Raw genomic sequence first — 13,456 nt, 5'->3', positions numbered from 1 at the left:
TATGCATAAATGTTTTTTGTTTTTTTCAACCAAAAACGGGAACATTATTATATACTTGTCTCATTATAATATATATATATATATATATATATATATATCATGGCATGGTTTTCAAACTGAGAAATTTTTGCATGTTGCTCGTGCTATACCATTCAATGTATATTAGATATATAAAAAAAAATTTTAATTTTTTTAAAAATTAAGTCGGAATATATTTCTACATGTCCTATGTGTATGGGGAGTCCGATTTTCCTGTTACCGAAGTCCCTGTGCCCCCATGTTTCCACCCTAGTTTTGTGACATGTGGACTCTAACTTAACAGGAGTTTAACTCTGTTAACTCTGTTTAATTAAAATATATTATATTAGAATACACGTTTGACAAAAATACTTTGCACGTCGTTTCATCTTCTACGCTACACTTCAACCCCTACGTCTTCTCTGCACCGCAAAACTCAGCCACTTCATCTTCTCTGCTCTACGAAACTCAGCCCCTTCATATGGTTTGTTTTTCTAGTTCGCTCGGTGGCTGCTGGTTCATCAGGTAAGCACCCTCTGCTCTTCATTGTTTTTTCTTGTGCTTTTTGATTGCTGGGTTTTGAGCATCGTATGAAAAACTCAGCCGCTTCATCTTGGTTATATAATTATCAAATGAATTGCGTAATGGGTATATAATTACGAAAACTCAGCCCCTGCATATATTTCGCTCGTTGGCCACTGGTTCGTGAGGTGAGCCGGGCTCTACTTCATAACTTTTCCCCCCTTTTTGGTTGCTGGTGTTGGAGCCAACGCACAAGAAGCTTTTAAAAGATTAATTTGTGATAATTATATACCAATTATGCAATTCATTTGATTTCAAAAAAAGATTCAAGAAAAAGAGAAGGAAGAAGGTTGATTTGGCTGAAGCATACCTCCGGCATTTTGGTTCATCAGAAGTTAATTCCCATCTTGCCTTTTAAATTGATCCTATTTTCAAGCTAAGTCTCTGGACACTTGGCTACAAAGGCAATTCTGGGAATTTTTGGGTGTACAAAGACGTTTTTGGGGTGTGTATCAAAAGCTAATCACCCTTATATACATAGGGATGAATGCTTTATTGTTTGTCCACAGATACACTATTTAATGAATGCTTTATTGGGTACTAATAATTTGGAATATGTTAAATGGTGAAATGGTTAAGAGTGGTGGTTAGATGGGGATGCTATCCTAAATGTTGAACAACTGCTTATGAATGGAGCCTTGTGTGTTGGTCAAACTGTGTAAATGCTATTATTATGTTATATATGTGCTTGCCTATGTAGCTCATGTCTATGAGTCTAGCTATTTTCATTGTCATAATACATTTCATATTTAAGCATTTTGTTTCTTGAAACATTGTTACTAGTTGTGGGTTCTGTTATCTAGCCCAATGTGCGATTTGTAATTTCCAGATACAATGTGCAGGTTTGCTTAAAACATATACCAAAATGTAAGTGTAGGTGGGTGTGGGTAGTGAGGGATCTTTGGTGGTTGACATCTGACTTCTATTTGAAGTGGTTTATTCTTTGAGTAATGATGCTTGCAGCTTCTGTAAGAGTATAGTGGCCTGCATCTAATATCAGTATCTATAACTTCTATTTTCACTCTGACATTTGCAGGTAGAATTGTGATTGGATTATATGGTTAGGTTGTACCAAAAACTGTTGGTACGTGTTCATTTCATGTTGGTTTATTTGTGACAAATGAAATGGCAAGAGAGCTAGGAAATATTCTTCTTCTACAGGCCAAAAGTTAACAAAGAGGAAGCTCACAGCCAGATGATGTTCTAGTGAAAAAGGTGCAAAGAAGAAGGGATCAAATTCTAGTGAAAAAGGTTCTAGTGGTAGTCAAAGTAGTGAAGGTGGGCATGGTAGGCAGGAAGTGAACATTGAGAACCAACCATTGCTGAGGTTCATAGTGATGGGAAGGAAATCCTATACTATGAAAAATTATGTATTATTTTTTCCCAAAAATCTTTTTTATATGACCCAAAATTCTATGAAGTTTGTATGAGGTTCTGCATTATTAACATCATTGTGCATTCTTCATCATGTTCTGACATGGAGAGAGCTTACTGGAAAGTATGCATCATGATAAATGACTTCATGGCTTGAAATGCAAGTAATATTTACATTGAATGTAATACTTCAACACCTTAAGAAGGCAGAGATGCCAAATATCAGAATAAGTTCAAATGCCAAGACAGGACAAACATAACAAACTTGTTCTAAATCAAAACAGAGTTGTAACAAATTATGGAACCCTTGTCGACAATTGAGAGCTAAACAACCCAAATTCAACATTATGACGCTTGGTGACTCTTGTCAATTGAAAAAGGTGGATCTACTTCAACACTAGAACTTTTGGCCCTGGTACCTGTGAATTGAGAGCTAAACAACCCAAATTCTCCTTCCAATGGTGATTGTGCCTACACTCATACAATATATATATGTCAAAACAGTGAAATATACTCAATCAAATACAAAATTACAATTAAGAAAAGTTTTAACTAAATGCAATGAAGTACATGCAATAAGTTGACCATGCTAACTGGAAATTCCATGTTTAAATTATTGACAGCAACAAGTTCCTACAATTTTTTGGGTTCAACCAATATTGGAAAAATACAATGAAGCTACAGGGTAATAAACAAACAAAGATGAAATTGATAATGAATTTATACAATACCTGTGAAATTTCTGATGGAGGTGCTGGAACAGCTTTCGTAGTAGGAACACATATTGAATCAACACTGCTTGAATTTTGCAATTCTGTTTTTCGAGTTCTTCTCTTCTTTGTCAGCTTCTCCAAAGCATTTTTTGGCCTTTTAGAACTACCAACAACTCTTTCTTTAATTTTGATTCCTCTAACTTTAATAATATCATCATCAACATTAATACACTCATTTAACTCAGATCTACTATTAATTACTAGCGAGATAACTTCACACATTTCTTGACTTGATTTTTCTTTCAAACATGCATCCACCTCGTCAAAAGTCTGATTCAATCGTCGTATAACAATTTCATACGCCTTACCACACCCTGCTGCCCTTGTTGCTAATTGAGTATGCAACCGACACAACTCTCTATAACGTCTTACAATTTCTACCTTAGGGTCATTTGTACTTGAAGATGAATTAATTTTTGCACTCATAGCCTTCACATTTTTTGTCCATCTCTTCAAGATGTATTGAGCTGGGATACTTTTAACATTTCTTGTAGAAAGAACCTTCAAGGCATGTGCACATAAGATTCCTGCAAACTCAAACTTTTTACAACTACATAAAGTTACATTATTTGTTGAGTCAAATGTAACTGTATGTTGCCAATTCTTCCCATACGGGATAACTTCATACTTGCTGATTGTTCCCATCTCATCATTGAAGTGCAAAACACAATCATAAGCCTTACATAGCTCATCTTGAAACACTTTAAACACTTTCGGTGTATACACATTTGCTGCATGCTTCAATATTTCTACGGGAAATGACAATGTTGGGGAACTTTGACTTGCTTTAAATTCAGCTTTCAACTCTTCGTAACGACGATCTTCAACCAACCTTTGGAAGTGTTGAAAAAAATCTAAGCAAGTCATATTTGTAACTAACATATTTTTTTATACAACTATTCATGCTTTCACTCCGCTGGGTAGTAGTAATATCTGCACAAAAAGTTTTTCGCCCATAAATTAACGCCCATTTCTCCCTTATTTTAAACAAGCGACTCAACCAATCATTGCCCACGAGAGTATATTTTCCAAGCATACTATTCCAAGCATTTAGAAAAGCATCTTCATCCTCATAATCATATATGCAACTACTAAAATCTTTGCTGAAATCTTTGAACTTCTCAAAAACACCACTAAGGTGTTTGGCTGCATTCTGATATATGTGCCAAATACATAAACGATGAGATGTTTCTGGCCATTTTAAAGCTAATGCTGCAGACATTGCTGCATCTTGGTCTGTAAGAATGCTCTTTGGCTTTTTTCCAGACATAGCCTTCACAAAAGTATCAAACAACCACGTAAAAGTTTAAATTGTCTCATCATATAATAATGCAGCACCAAATATAATAGTTTGCTTATGGTGATTGACACCAACAAACATTGCAAAAGGTCTTCCTTCTTTATTTTTTCTATAGGTAGTATCAAAACATACTATATCACCAAAATAATCATAATCCACCATCATCCTCGCATCAGCCCAAAAAATATTAGTGATCAAATCATCTTCATCCACTTGTATAGCATAAAAAAAATTAGGATCAATCAATTGCATTTGTTGCAGATACTCTAACACACCACCTGTATCTCCTAACTTCATTTCTCTTGTTCGTTTTGAATGCAAGTAGTTCTTGTAATCATCAGGAATAAATCCAAGACTTTCCCGACCACCAGCTTGTCTACTTAAAAATTCAAGAGCTGCTTTGGGAGCAATTCCTGAACTATCAACCATATCAACTTCAGCTATTTGTGCAAGAGTGATCTTCCTATGAGACCTAAACAAATGAGTCTTAGACGGACTTGTAGTCACATGGTTATGCTCAGAAACAAATTCTATGACACGATACTTATCATTCAAATGACAACTAATTTTTATCCTTGCTAAGCATCCACATCTTGTCTCAGCACGATGATATTTCACATTAGAAACACGCTTATCAATTTCACGCTTACCTTCAGCAAAGCAAACAAAAAGCCTGTCTCTCAACTGGCCACTTTTGAATTTGTGACAGCTACTTTTTCTAATACTAAAACCAATATTGTATGCATATGCATTATAAAATTTAAATGCTAAGTCTTCTGTCTCAAACTCCATCCCAATCACAGGAATTAGTTGTTTTCGAATGCTAGAACGAACCAAATCTATTTTTTCATTACCTTTCATAGCATAGGATGACTTTTTGTTGCTTTCACCTTCTGAAATGTTCAAGCCAGTGCTTGTTTCACCTTCTCCATCTTCCATGCAATTATTTTCCATATTCATATCCTTTAAAAATTGAATCAAACAAAATTTATACATCTAAAATATCTTCCATAATAATAAAAAAGTACAATTGATTCAATAAAAATTAAACCGAGCTAAGTACTGTACAATCATATGTTCATATTAGTTATTGATGAAACTAGAAAATGGACGTAGATGAAAACCAAAATACAAACTATCTGAAAAATTATGAAAAGAAAAATCAATGTATTTTGTATTCGTTGTTACTGTAGATGGAAATGAAAAGTCATCACAAAATTGAAACCAAATGAATTTGATTCAAATGAATTGCATATTAGGTATATGATTCTCGCAAGTTATATGTTTATAAGTTTTTCATACGATGCTAAAAAACAGCAATAAAAAAGCAGAAGAAAAAAACATGAAGAGCATAGCGTGTTTACCTGATGAACTAGCAACCAACGTGCAAACTAGAAAACCATATGCAGGGGCTGAGTTTCGTAGAGTAGAGAAGATGAAGTGGCTGAGTTTTGCAGTGCAGAGAAGATGTAGGGGTTGAAGTGTAGCGTAGAAGATGAAACGGCGTGCAAAGTGTTTTTGTCAAACGTGTATTCTAATATAATATATTTTAATTCTTTTAATTAAAGAAAAAAAAATGCTAAAAGAGAGTTAACAGAGTTAAACTCCTGTTAAGTTAGAGTCCACATGTCACAAAACTAGGGTGGAAACATGGGGGCACAGGAATTTTAGTAACAGGAAAATCGGACTCGTGTATGGGATGGAACATTAGCTAGGTGGTGTAACTGGACCATGCAAAAATCTCTCTTTCAAAATAGTTTTTACAATAATTGAGTTATTTACGCTAACGTCATATGAGGTTTTTGGTGTTTTCATAAAACCCCTTGATGTTACGAACACCACTGAGGGTTTAAATTGTTTTTAGAAAAACCCTTCTTGCTGATTTTTTGTTCAAAAATTGACGATTTATATGAAAATTTTCTCTAAATGATGATTGGTTTGACATATATTAATTGATGTTAACTTTGTCATTTGTATAAGTTGTTTTTAATAAAATCGTCAAGTTTTGAACGAACAATCAATGAGAATAAATTTTGTGAAAATAATTTAAAACTTTAGGAGGTGTTAGTGTAAATAACTCATAAATTAAATTGACTTGATTTAAGAAAACTAAAAAATATAAAAACTTTGGGCAAGAATGATTTTTGGTTTTGGATATGCAAAGAAAAGAAAGAATGGATGGGCCTCCAGTAGGATTCTTGGTCTATTTGGATGGTGACCAAGCTCACATTTCAAGGCCTTGAACCAACGGATTCCGCATTAGTCGAATCAAATATTGTAATACAATCTAATTAATAAATCCACTAACACTAATCATCAACACTAATTATGGATGCTCATGCCCAAGCCAACAGCCCCCCTCGTCGGATCAACTGGCGGGGAATAATCGCCAAATGGTTGAAAATAATCGCCAAGTGGTGGGGAGCAATCGCCATCCTCTCCGTCGGCGCCATCCTTATCGTCGTCTTGGCAGCCTTGATCCTCTTCAAGCAGGTCGTAATCAAACCCCTCGACCCTGAGTTCCGCCTCCAATCGGCCACCGTCTCCCTCCTCAACACCTCCGCTGCCGAATTCACCGCTACGTGGGACGTGAAGTTCATCGCCGTTAACCCCAACCACAAGCTCAACATCTCCTACAACAGCATGCGGGCTGCAATGTTCTACAAAGCGAACAACAGCGACGGCAACGGCGTCTTGCTCGCAACGAAGCCGGTGCCGCCGCCGTCGTCTTTGAGCCCCAAGGCCGAGACCACTCACAGTTTCAGAGTCGAAACGGCGTCGGCGTACGTGGGCGAGGACGTGGCGAAGGAAATCTCGGAGGGGAGAGCTCGTGGGTCGGTGAGCTTTGTGCTCAGGTTGTTGGGTTCGTTTAAGTTTTCCTCGTACTGGACAGATCCCAGAAAGTTTGAGGCCTCTTGCCACCGGGTCGAGTTCGGGTTTTCCCCGGGAAACTCGACCGGGGCACTGACACTGGGTCAGTCAAGGGCATGCGGGACTGATCTGGGAAGTGGTAAGTTTTGTCTTTTCGATTGATTGGTTTGACATTTTCTTGGTAACTTGGTTTGGTTGGTAACCTTTGTAGTAGTCGCAGTTTATTAACTCTTTGAAATCTGATTTGTTTTGTTAATTCATTGTAAAATAATTGTAAAATTGTTGAAGTTTTTTTTTTTTTTTCTCTCTTTTGGGTAAAAATTCCAGAAAACAAGCACTGATAAACCCTAAACTATATTACCACAGTTTTGTGCCAATCTGCTGCACTGATGTTGCATATTGGGGTGAGGATGGGTGGAAAGGATATAGTTCATATAAAACAGTTTAGGGTTTAAAATTTTCAGCTCAATAGAGTGCAGAAACTTCAATTCACATCTACAAAATCATGCATTCTCTCCAACCTCCTCATCGGTGCCTCAGAAATCAACAAATATTTTTTTTTTTCAACCAAACACGGGAATATATATATAAATCACGGTATGTAATTTAACAATTGGAATTTGAGACTTCTTCTAATTTTAGTAATTGAACCGACTTATAGATCAAGTTACCACATGAGAAGAGGGGGTAGTGGGAGAAGAATATGGGAGGATTTTGTTTATCTTTTTTTTTTTTCTTATATAATTTGTAATTACTATCTGCCCTTTCCATATCAACTTTAAATTTTAAATTTTTAACTCAAATAGTCCTCAAACTTATACACAAGTTGCATTTTGGTCCCTCAATGAATGGTTCATCAACTCTTTATTTTTTGGTGTATTGGTCTTACCATCTGTAATATTAAAAATGTCTCTCTCAATATAGGGGTGGCATTTTAGACCGCAAAACTGAAAAACCGTAAAAACCAACCGACATTATATCGCATTGGAACTACAATAGTTAAAAACCGACAGAAAATTGCGATTTTAGAAACCGAACCGCAATTGCAGTTGCGGTTGCGGTATGTGATTTTGGCAACTCGCGGTTATTGCAAACAGCAAATATATTTTTTTTAAAATTGCATTTTAGTAGTTAGATATTGTGTTTTAATTTGGTTGAGTTTAATCTATTATTAATATGCTTTTATGTTGTTGCTTTTGTGTTGTGTTGTGTTATAAATGGAGTCTAGCCACTCTAACACACCTAATGCCACTAATCCCCCAAACACAAACCGATACACCTGAAACATAGCTTCCACTCCAACTCATAAAGAAGGGCTTCTTCTTATAATAAAATTAACTCACCACCACCCACACTTGAGTTCTCCTTTTGGTTTGTAACTTTAATTAACTTTGAATTGGATTTTTCTTTAGATTGTGAATGCTTGAGAAGTTGAGGTTGAGGTTGTGAATTTATATATGCTTGAGAAGTTGAGGTTGTGAAATTATTTCTTTAAGTTGTAAATTTATATATGCTTGAGAAGTTGAGGTTATAAATTTATTTCTTTAGGTTGTGAATTTATATTTTTTGGTTAAAGTATGCTTGAACTCAAAAAGTTTCAAAAAGAAGCATCAAACCTAGGCTTAAAAGTGTGGAAGATTGAATTTTTATGACACAAAAAAACCAAACTTACAGATCTAAAATTGTCTAATTTAGGCCCAAAATATTCAAATTGGTTTAAACCGTTAATTCACGGTAACCAACCGATTTTTGCGGTTTCAAAAATCACTTTACCTCAAATAGTCGGTCGGTTTGCGGTTTGGGAAAAAATTCGCGGTTACCAAACCCCAACCACCCCTATCTCAATATATGCAACAAAGCAATCATTCATCCACAAATTGAAAGACGTATTAAAATTAGTAGGAAAAAAAATAAAAAAAATAAAAAATCACAAACTGCGCAATGAGAAAGTCTGCTTTGCTCTGCTCGTCTATTCTCCAAGAAAAGAGAAAGTTTTTATCGATTTGTGTAAAAGGGTCCAAAGCTCACGCTTAATTACTACGGTGCCCTAATAATAAGAGCTATAAACCGATTGGAAAAGGAAAGCAAAGTGGCATAAGCTGGGAGGAAGGGCTCACGTGATAAAATAAACATATTATTTAAGAGTGCTACTATTTTCACCCTCTTAGAGCATTTCCACCAGTTGCCTCTTGCCATGGCAAGATTAGCCCTAGGGCAGGCACTATTCACGTGAATAGTGGCTGCCCTAGCCCCCTTCAGCAAAATGTGTTTCCAGTAGTTGGGGCTTGCCATGGCAAATACTATTCATTTTTTTGTTTTTTTCACAACTTTTTTTACTTAAACAATTAATTTGGATAATATTTTCGGATAAGATTTTTTGGTTTCTACGTGTCAATACTATTCATATTGGATAATATTTTCGGATAAGATTTTATTTTATTAGTTATATTGGTTGGTATTTATAGGAAAAAAAAAAGTATGAGGATTTGGTGTCAAAAGTGAAGAGTATTGGTTGGTATTTATAGACATTGGCGAACCCAGAATTTTTGTAGCAGAGGTGCAATTTGACTAAGTATGAAAAATGATTTTTCGGAATAATCATTTTCTCAAGATAATTTTTGGCGGCTTTTATTCCTTACACATCAAATAAGAAAACTTGATTTTATGAAATTTTAATATGAAGTATATATTGACTTAATGAGCCATCATTTTTAGCCTAAATCGTATTTTGCACTAAAACCGATTTTTCATATTTTGATTTGATGGGAATTTGATTTTCTAGTATTTTTATTTGAATCCAAATATGGGGTACTTCCTTATTTACATTGTAAACTTAAGTAAATGGAGTAATATAAAAATAAATAAAAGTAGAAGGACAAAGACATTTACTTAAATGTTGAAAATGGAAATAAGGTATAGAGAAAAAAAAAAATCAGTAATTTTTTTGTATTTTTTTAAATTTTTATCCATTTTTTTTCATTTTTTTATTGTACAAACATTGGCTACCGTTGGATTGCTGGAAAAAATATGATCGGAGAGCCAATACGCTGCCACGTGTAATGTAGCCATTGGCGGCTACTGTAGCGCTTCGGTTTAAATTTTTTTTAACATTGGCGCGTGCAATGCACGCGCCAACAGTAAAAAAAATTAAACCGCTGGAGGGCTGACGCCAGCCTGGCGTCAGCCATGACGTCACGTTGCTCGGGCGCTTGCTTGGGCCGAAGTCGCCCTCGGGCCAGCCCAGTCTGCTGGGTCCCATGGCTTGCCCGGGCTGGACTTTGTTGCTGGAAACGATTTTTTTGCCCAAACCCCCCCCAGCCCGAGCTTGCTGGAAATGCTCTTATCCTATTTCCTCATTTACCTTATCTTTTCATCCACCATGTAAAATTGAAAACACACAATTCTATTTTTTCAGCCACCATTATTCCTAAAATACCATTTAATTGTTAAAGTAAAATAATATTTTTTATAATTAAAAAACAAAAACCCTTTCTCCTTCTCCTCTAGGGAAAACCCAATAGACTACAGCCACTTTTCCTTCTCCCACCTGCAGCCGACCCCACCTCCCACCCCAACCCTGATTCTTCCCTGGCCAACGAGAACCCTACAGATTTCTACACCTTCAACCCCACCCATGTTCTATATTTTAAATTAATTTTATTGTTTTACAATAACTCCTTCTGCAAAAAAAATATATATATGAAGATAATTATGTCTTCATTTTTTTTTTTTTTGCAGAAACCCAAATTTCAGGGAGGATGGGGATCTAGAATGGATACATAGAGATTGCGGAGGGGGTGGGTGTGGTGAGAAATTGCAAGGAGGGTAGGTAGGTATAAGGGTGGGGACGATGTTAAAATTGTGGAATTTCATTTGTTGATTTTGCCAAAGCAAAGGAGTCAGCTTGCTTAAACAATGGAGTCCAAGTGCTTCATCGCCGCCCCAAAACAAATTCTAATCTATTCAAAATGCAACCAAGTTGTGAAATGAGAGAACCCTTTTCATCTGGGCTTCTTGTTTTTGATGTTGCAGTGGCAGTGGCTTCTAGCACCGAGGATGAAAGACCTCTAAAGAAGAAGCCAACATGTCATGAAGGAGGGAGAGAGGAGAGAGAGAGATTTTTTATTATTATTATTTAAATTATTTTATTATAATTTTACTTAATTTTATTTATTTAAAATGCTTTCAAAAAGGCTTTTTCCTAGGTCCTTAGAAGTCATTTTACAAAAAAGTAATTTATTTTTAAAATTTTGAATATAAGGTGGGTGGAAAAATAGGATAAAGGGGTGGAAATAGCAGCACTCTTATTTAATATAAATTATTCAATAACAGCAATACATAGTACATTTTAAAAGAAAAAAAAAAATTTGAGTGAGAGCTTGGGACTGCATTTGTCCTCACGTGCCTTTAAGCCTCCTCCCTTTTAGATTTCATTTTCCCTTTCTACGAGAAATTCTGGGAAAATGAGTTACCATTAAATGCACATTTTTTATGATTATTTTGTCCTCATTAACAATTTAGAATTATAATATATATATATAAAGCAAAAAGCAAAAAATTGTGAAACATTCAAAATACCAGAAAATGCGTTAATGCAAACATTAAGAATTGAAATTATTAATTAAATGACAATAATATGGTAAATTCACACTTTTTCATATTAAAAAAAATTAAAACTAAAAGAAAAATCATATAATGGATCTTTCTTTCTTTTTCAAAGTCTCTCACATGCGCGGAAGAAGAAATTTTTTTTTTTTCTTGGTGAACTTGGGGGGAAATCCCAAACAAACCAACACAAATCAAGCGGGGCCTAGACACCCTCAACAAATCATCCACCAAAGAAGTCTCAATCCAATTTGAAGTCTCATAAAAAACATAGATACCAAGATATAAAGAAATTTTCCATTTCCCTTCTCTTAAGAAAAGTCATGAAAAATTATTTCCACGAAATCTTTTCTGTCAACCAAACATTGTGTTAATTATAAATAAAGAACCCTTTTATATAGATGTCGTTACGATATAAGAAAAGGGAGTAGTGGGAGACAACTTAGGGATGATATTATTTAAATTTACAGAACATCTATCTTTTTTGTTAATAATTTGTAATTACTATTTTGACCTTATGATATCAACTCATTTGATTTAGTGTAAATTAAATAAGGGCATAATTGACACTTTGTAAACAGTTTGACTACATAGTTGGCAAGTCGACTAACGTACGTTGGCTAGAGATGATTCCAACTCGACTTTTTGCACCAGCAAGCAAGAATCCAATTTATGATGGAATTTGAATTTAAAAAGGACTCTTTTCGTTTTTATACTCTCTCTCTCTCTCTTATTTATTAGTCTCTCTAATTATTATTCATTAACACTAATAATCAAAGACTAATTAATTATGGGTGCTGCTGCTGATGCTTCTGCCGCCGAAGAAGACAAAACCCCTCAAGCTTGTCAGAAAATGTGTATGTGTATCCTCTTCTGCCTCTGCCTCACGATCCTTGTAGGTGTGATCTGGCTCTTCAACCTCACCGTCAGGCACATCCTCAGGGACATCGAAATCAACCGCGTGGACCCCACGTTCCGCCTCCACTCCGCCACCGTGTCCCTACTCAACAACGCGTCTGCCTCCGAGTTCACCGCCACTTGGGACGTGACGCTGGTCGCCTCCAACCCCAACCACAAGCTCGACATCTACTACGACACCCTCCAGGCCGCCATCTTCTACAACGCGAACCGGAGCGACAGCTATAGGCCCAGAGTCTTGCTGGCAACGAAGCCTCTGCAGCCGCCATCGGCTCTGAGAACCAGGGCCGAGACCACTTGTAGTTTCCGCATCGAAGCCGCGTCCGCGTACATAGGTGATGACATGGCCAAGGAAATCTCGGAAGGGAGAGCTCGTGGAATGGTGAGATTTGAGCTCACCCTGTTGGCTATGTATAAGTTTCCCAACTGGTATTGGACATATCCCAAATTGTTTGCGGCTTGGTGCAACCCCGTCGAGTTTGGATTTTCCCCGGATAATTGGATCGGGAGGGCTCAGTCAAGTGCATGCGAGGAGAATGGGGATCTAAGTCGTTTGGTATTACAAATTGCAAGATGAGTTTATTGACTCCTTGAAACCCTTTTTTTTATTTTTTTTATTTTTTATTTATATTCATGGAAAGGAAAAAGAAGGAACTTATGTGTAATCTTACAGCAAGTACCAATATTTCTGTATTGTTAGAAAATTGAATATATTTTTTAATTATTGTATAAATGAAATATGGGAACGAGAATAAATAATTATTTCTTATTAACGTTATGAGTATTTTCGAATACTATGATGGGAGTCGTATATTCCATAAAAAGTACTTGATTATGCTAAATAAAAAGTACTTGTAAAACCCATAAAATTCATATCTTATGTAACAACTCCCATAAATACTACTTTGTTACATAATTGTGTTAAAATTTGATGCACTTTCTTTCGAATGAACTTGGTATTATAAAGGGAATTGGGGCTTTTCAAATAAACCTCATTAACTGTGTCTATTTTACC

The 13,456-nt window shown here is 35.8% G+C and overlaps 3 protein-coding genes across 3 annotated transcripts; 2 read left to right on the top strand and 1 right to left on the bottom strand.

Annotated features, from left to right (window-relative positions):
* LOC18766236 (protein FAR1-RELATED SEQUENCE 5) lies at nucleotides 2,320-4,908 on the bottom strand. Its single transcript, XM_020571031.1, has 5 exons — nucleotides 4,180-4,908; nucleotides 3,749-4,020; nucleotides 2,706-3,579; nucleotides 2,545-2,607; nucleotides 2,320-2,445 (listed from the first exon to the last, which is right to left on the bottom strand). The coding sequence occupies exons 1-5, from the start codon at nucleotides 4,906-4,908 to the stop codon at nucleotides 2,320-2,322; spliced, it is 2,064 nt and encodes a 687-aa protein (XP_020426620.1).
* LOC18766508 lies at nucleotides 6,376-7,080 on the top strand. Its single transcript, XM_007200012.2, has one exon. It carries the CDS (start codon nucleotides 6,376-6,378, stop codon nucleotides 7,078-7,080), a length of 705 nt encoding a protein of 234 aa, XP_007200074.2.
* Nucleotides 12,314-13,244, top strand: LOC109950880. The gene has a single exon (XM_020571030.1). The coding sequence runs from the start codon at nucleotides 12,314-12,316 to the stop codon at nucleotides 13,016-13,018; it is 705 nt and encodes a 234-aa protein (XP_020426619.1). The 3' UTR covers nucleotides 13,019-13,244.

This window comes from Prunus persica, chromosome G8 (genome assembly GCF_000346465.2).
Source record: "Prunus persica cultivar Lovell chromosome G8, Prunus_persica_NCBIv2, whole genome shotgun sequence".
In the NCBI taxonomy this organism is placed as follows: Eukaryota; Viridiplantae; Streptophyta; class Magnoliopsida; order Rosales; family Rosaceae; genus Prunus; species Prunus persica.
The sequence above is the reverse complement of the archived record's forward strand: the minus strand, read 5'-3'. Positions and strand labels throughout refer to the sequence as shown.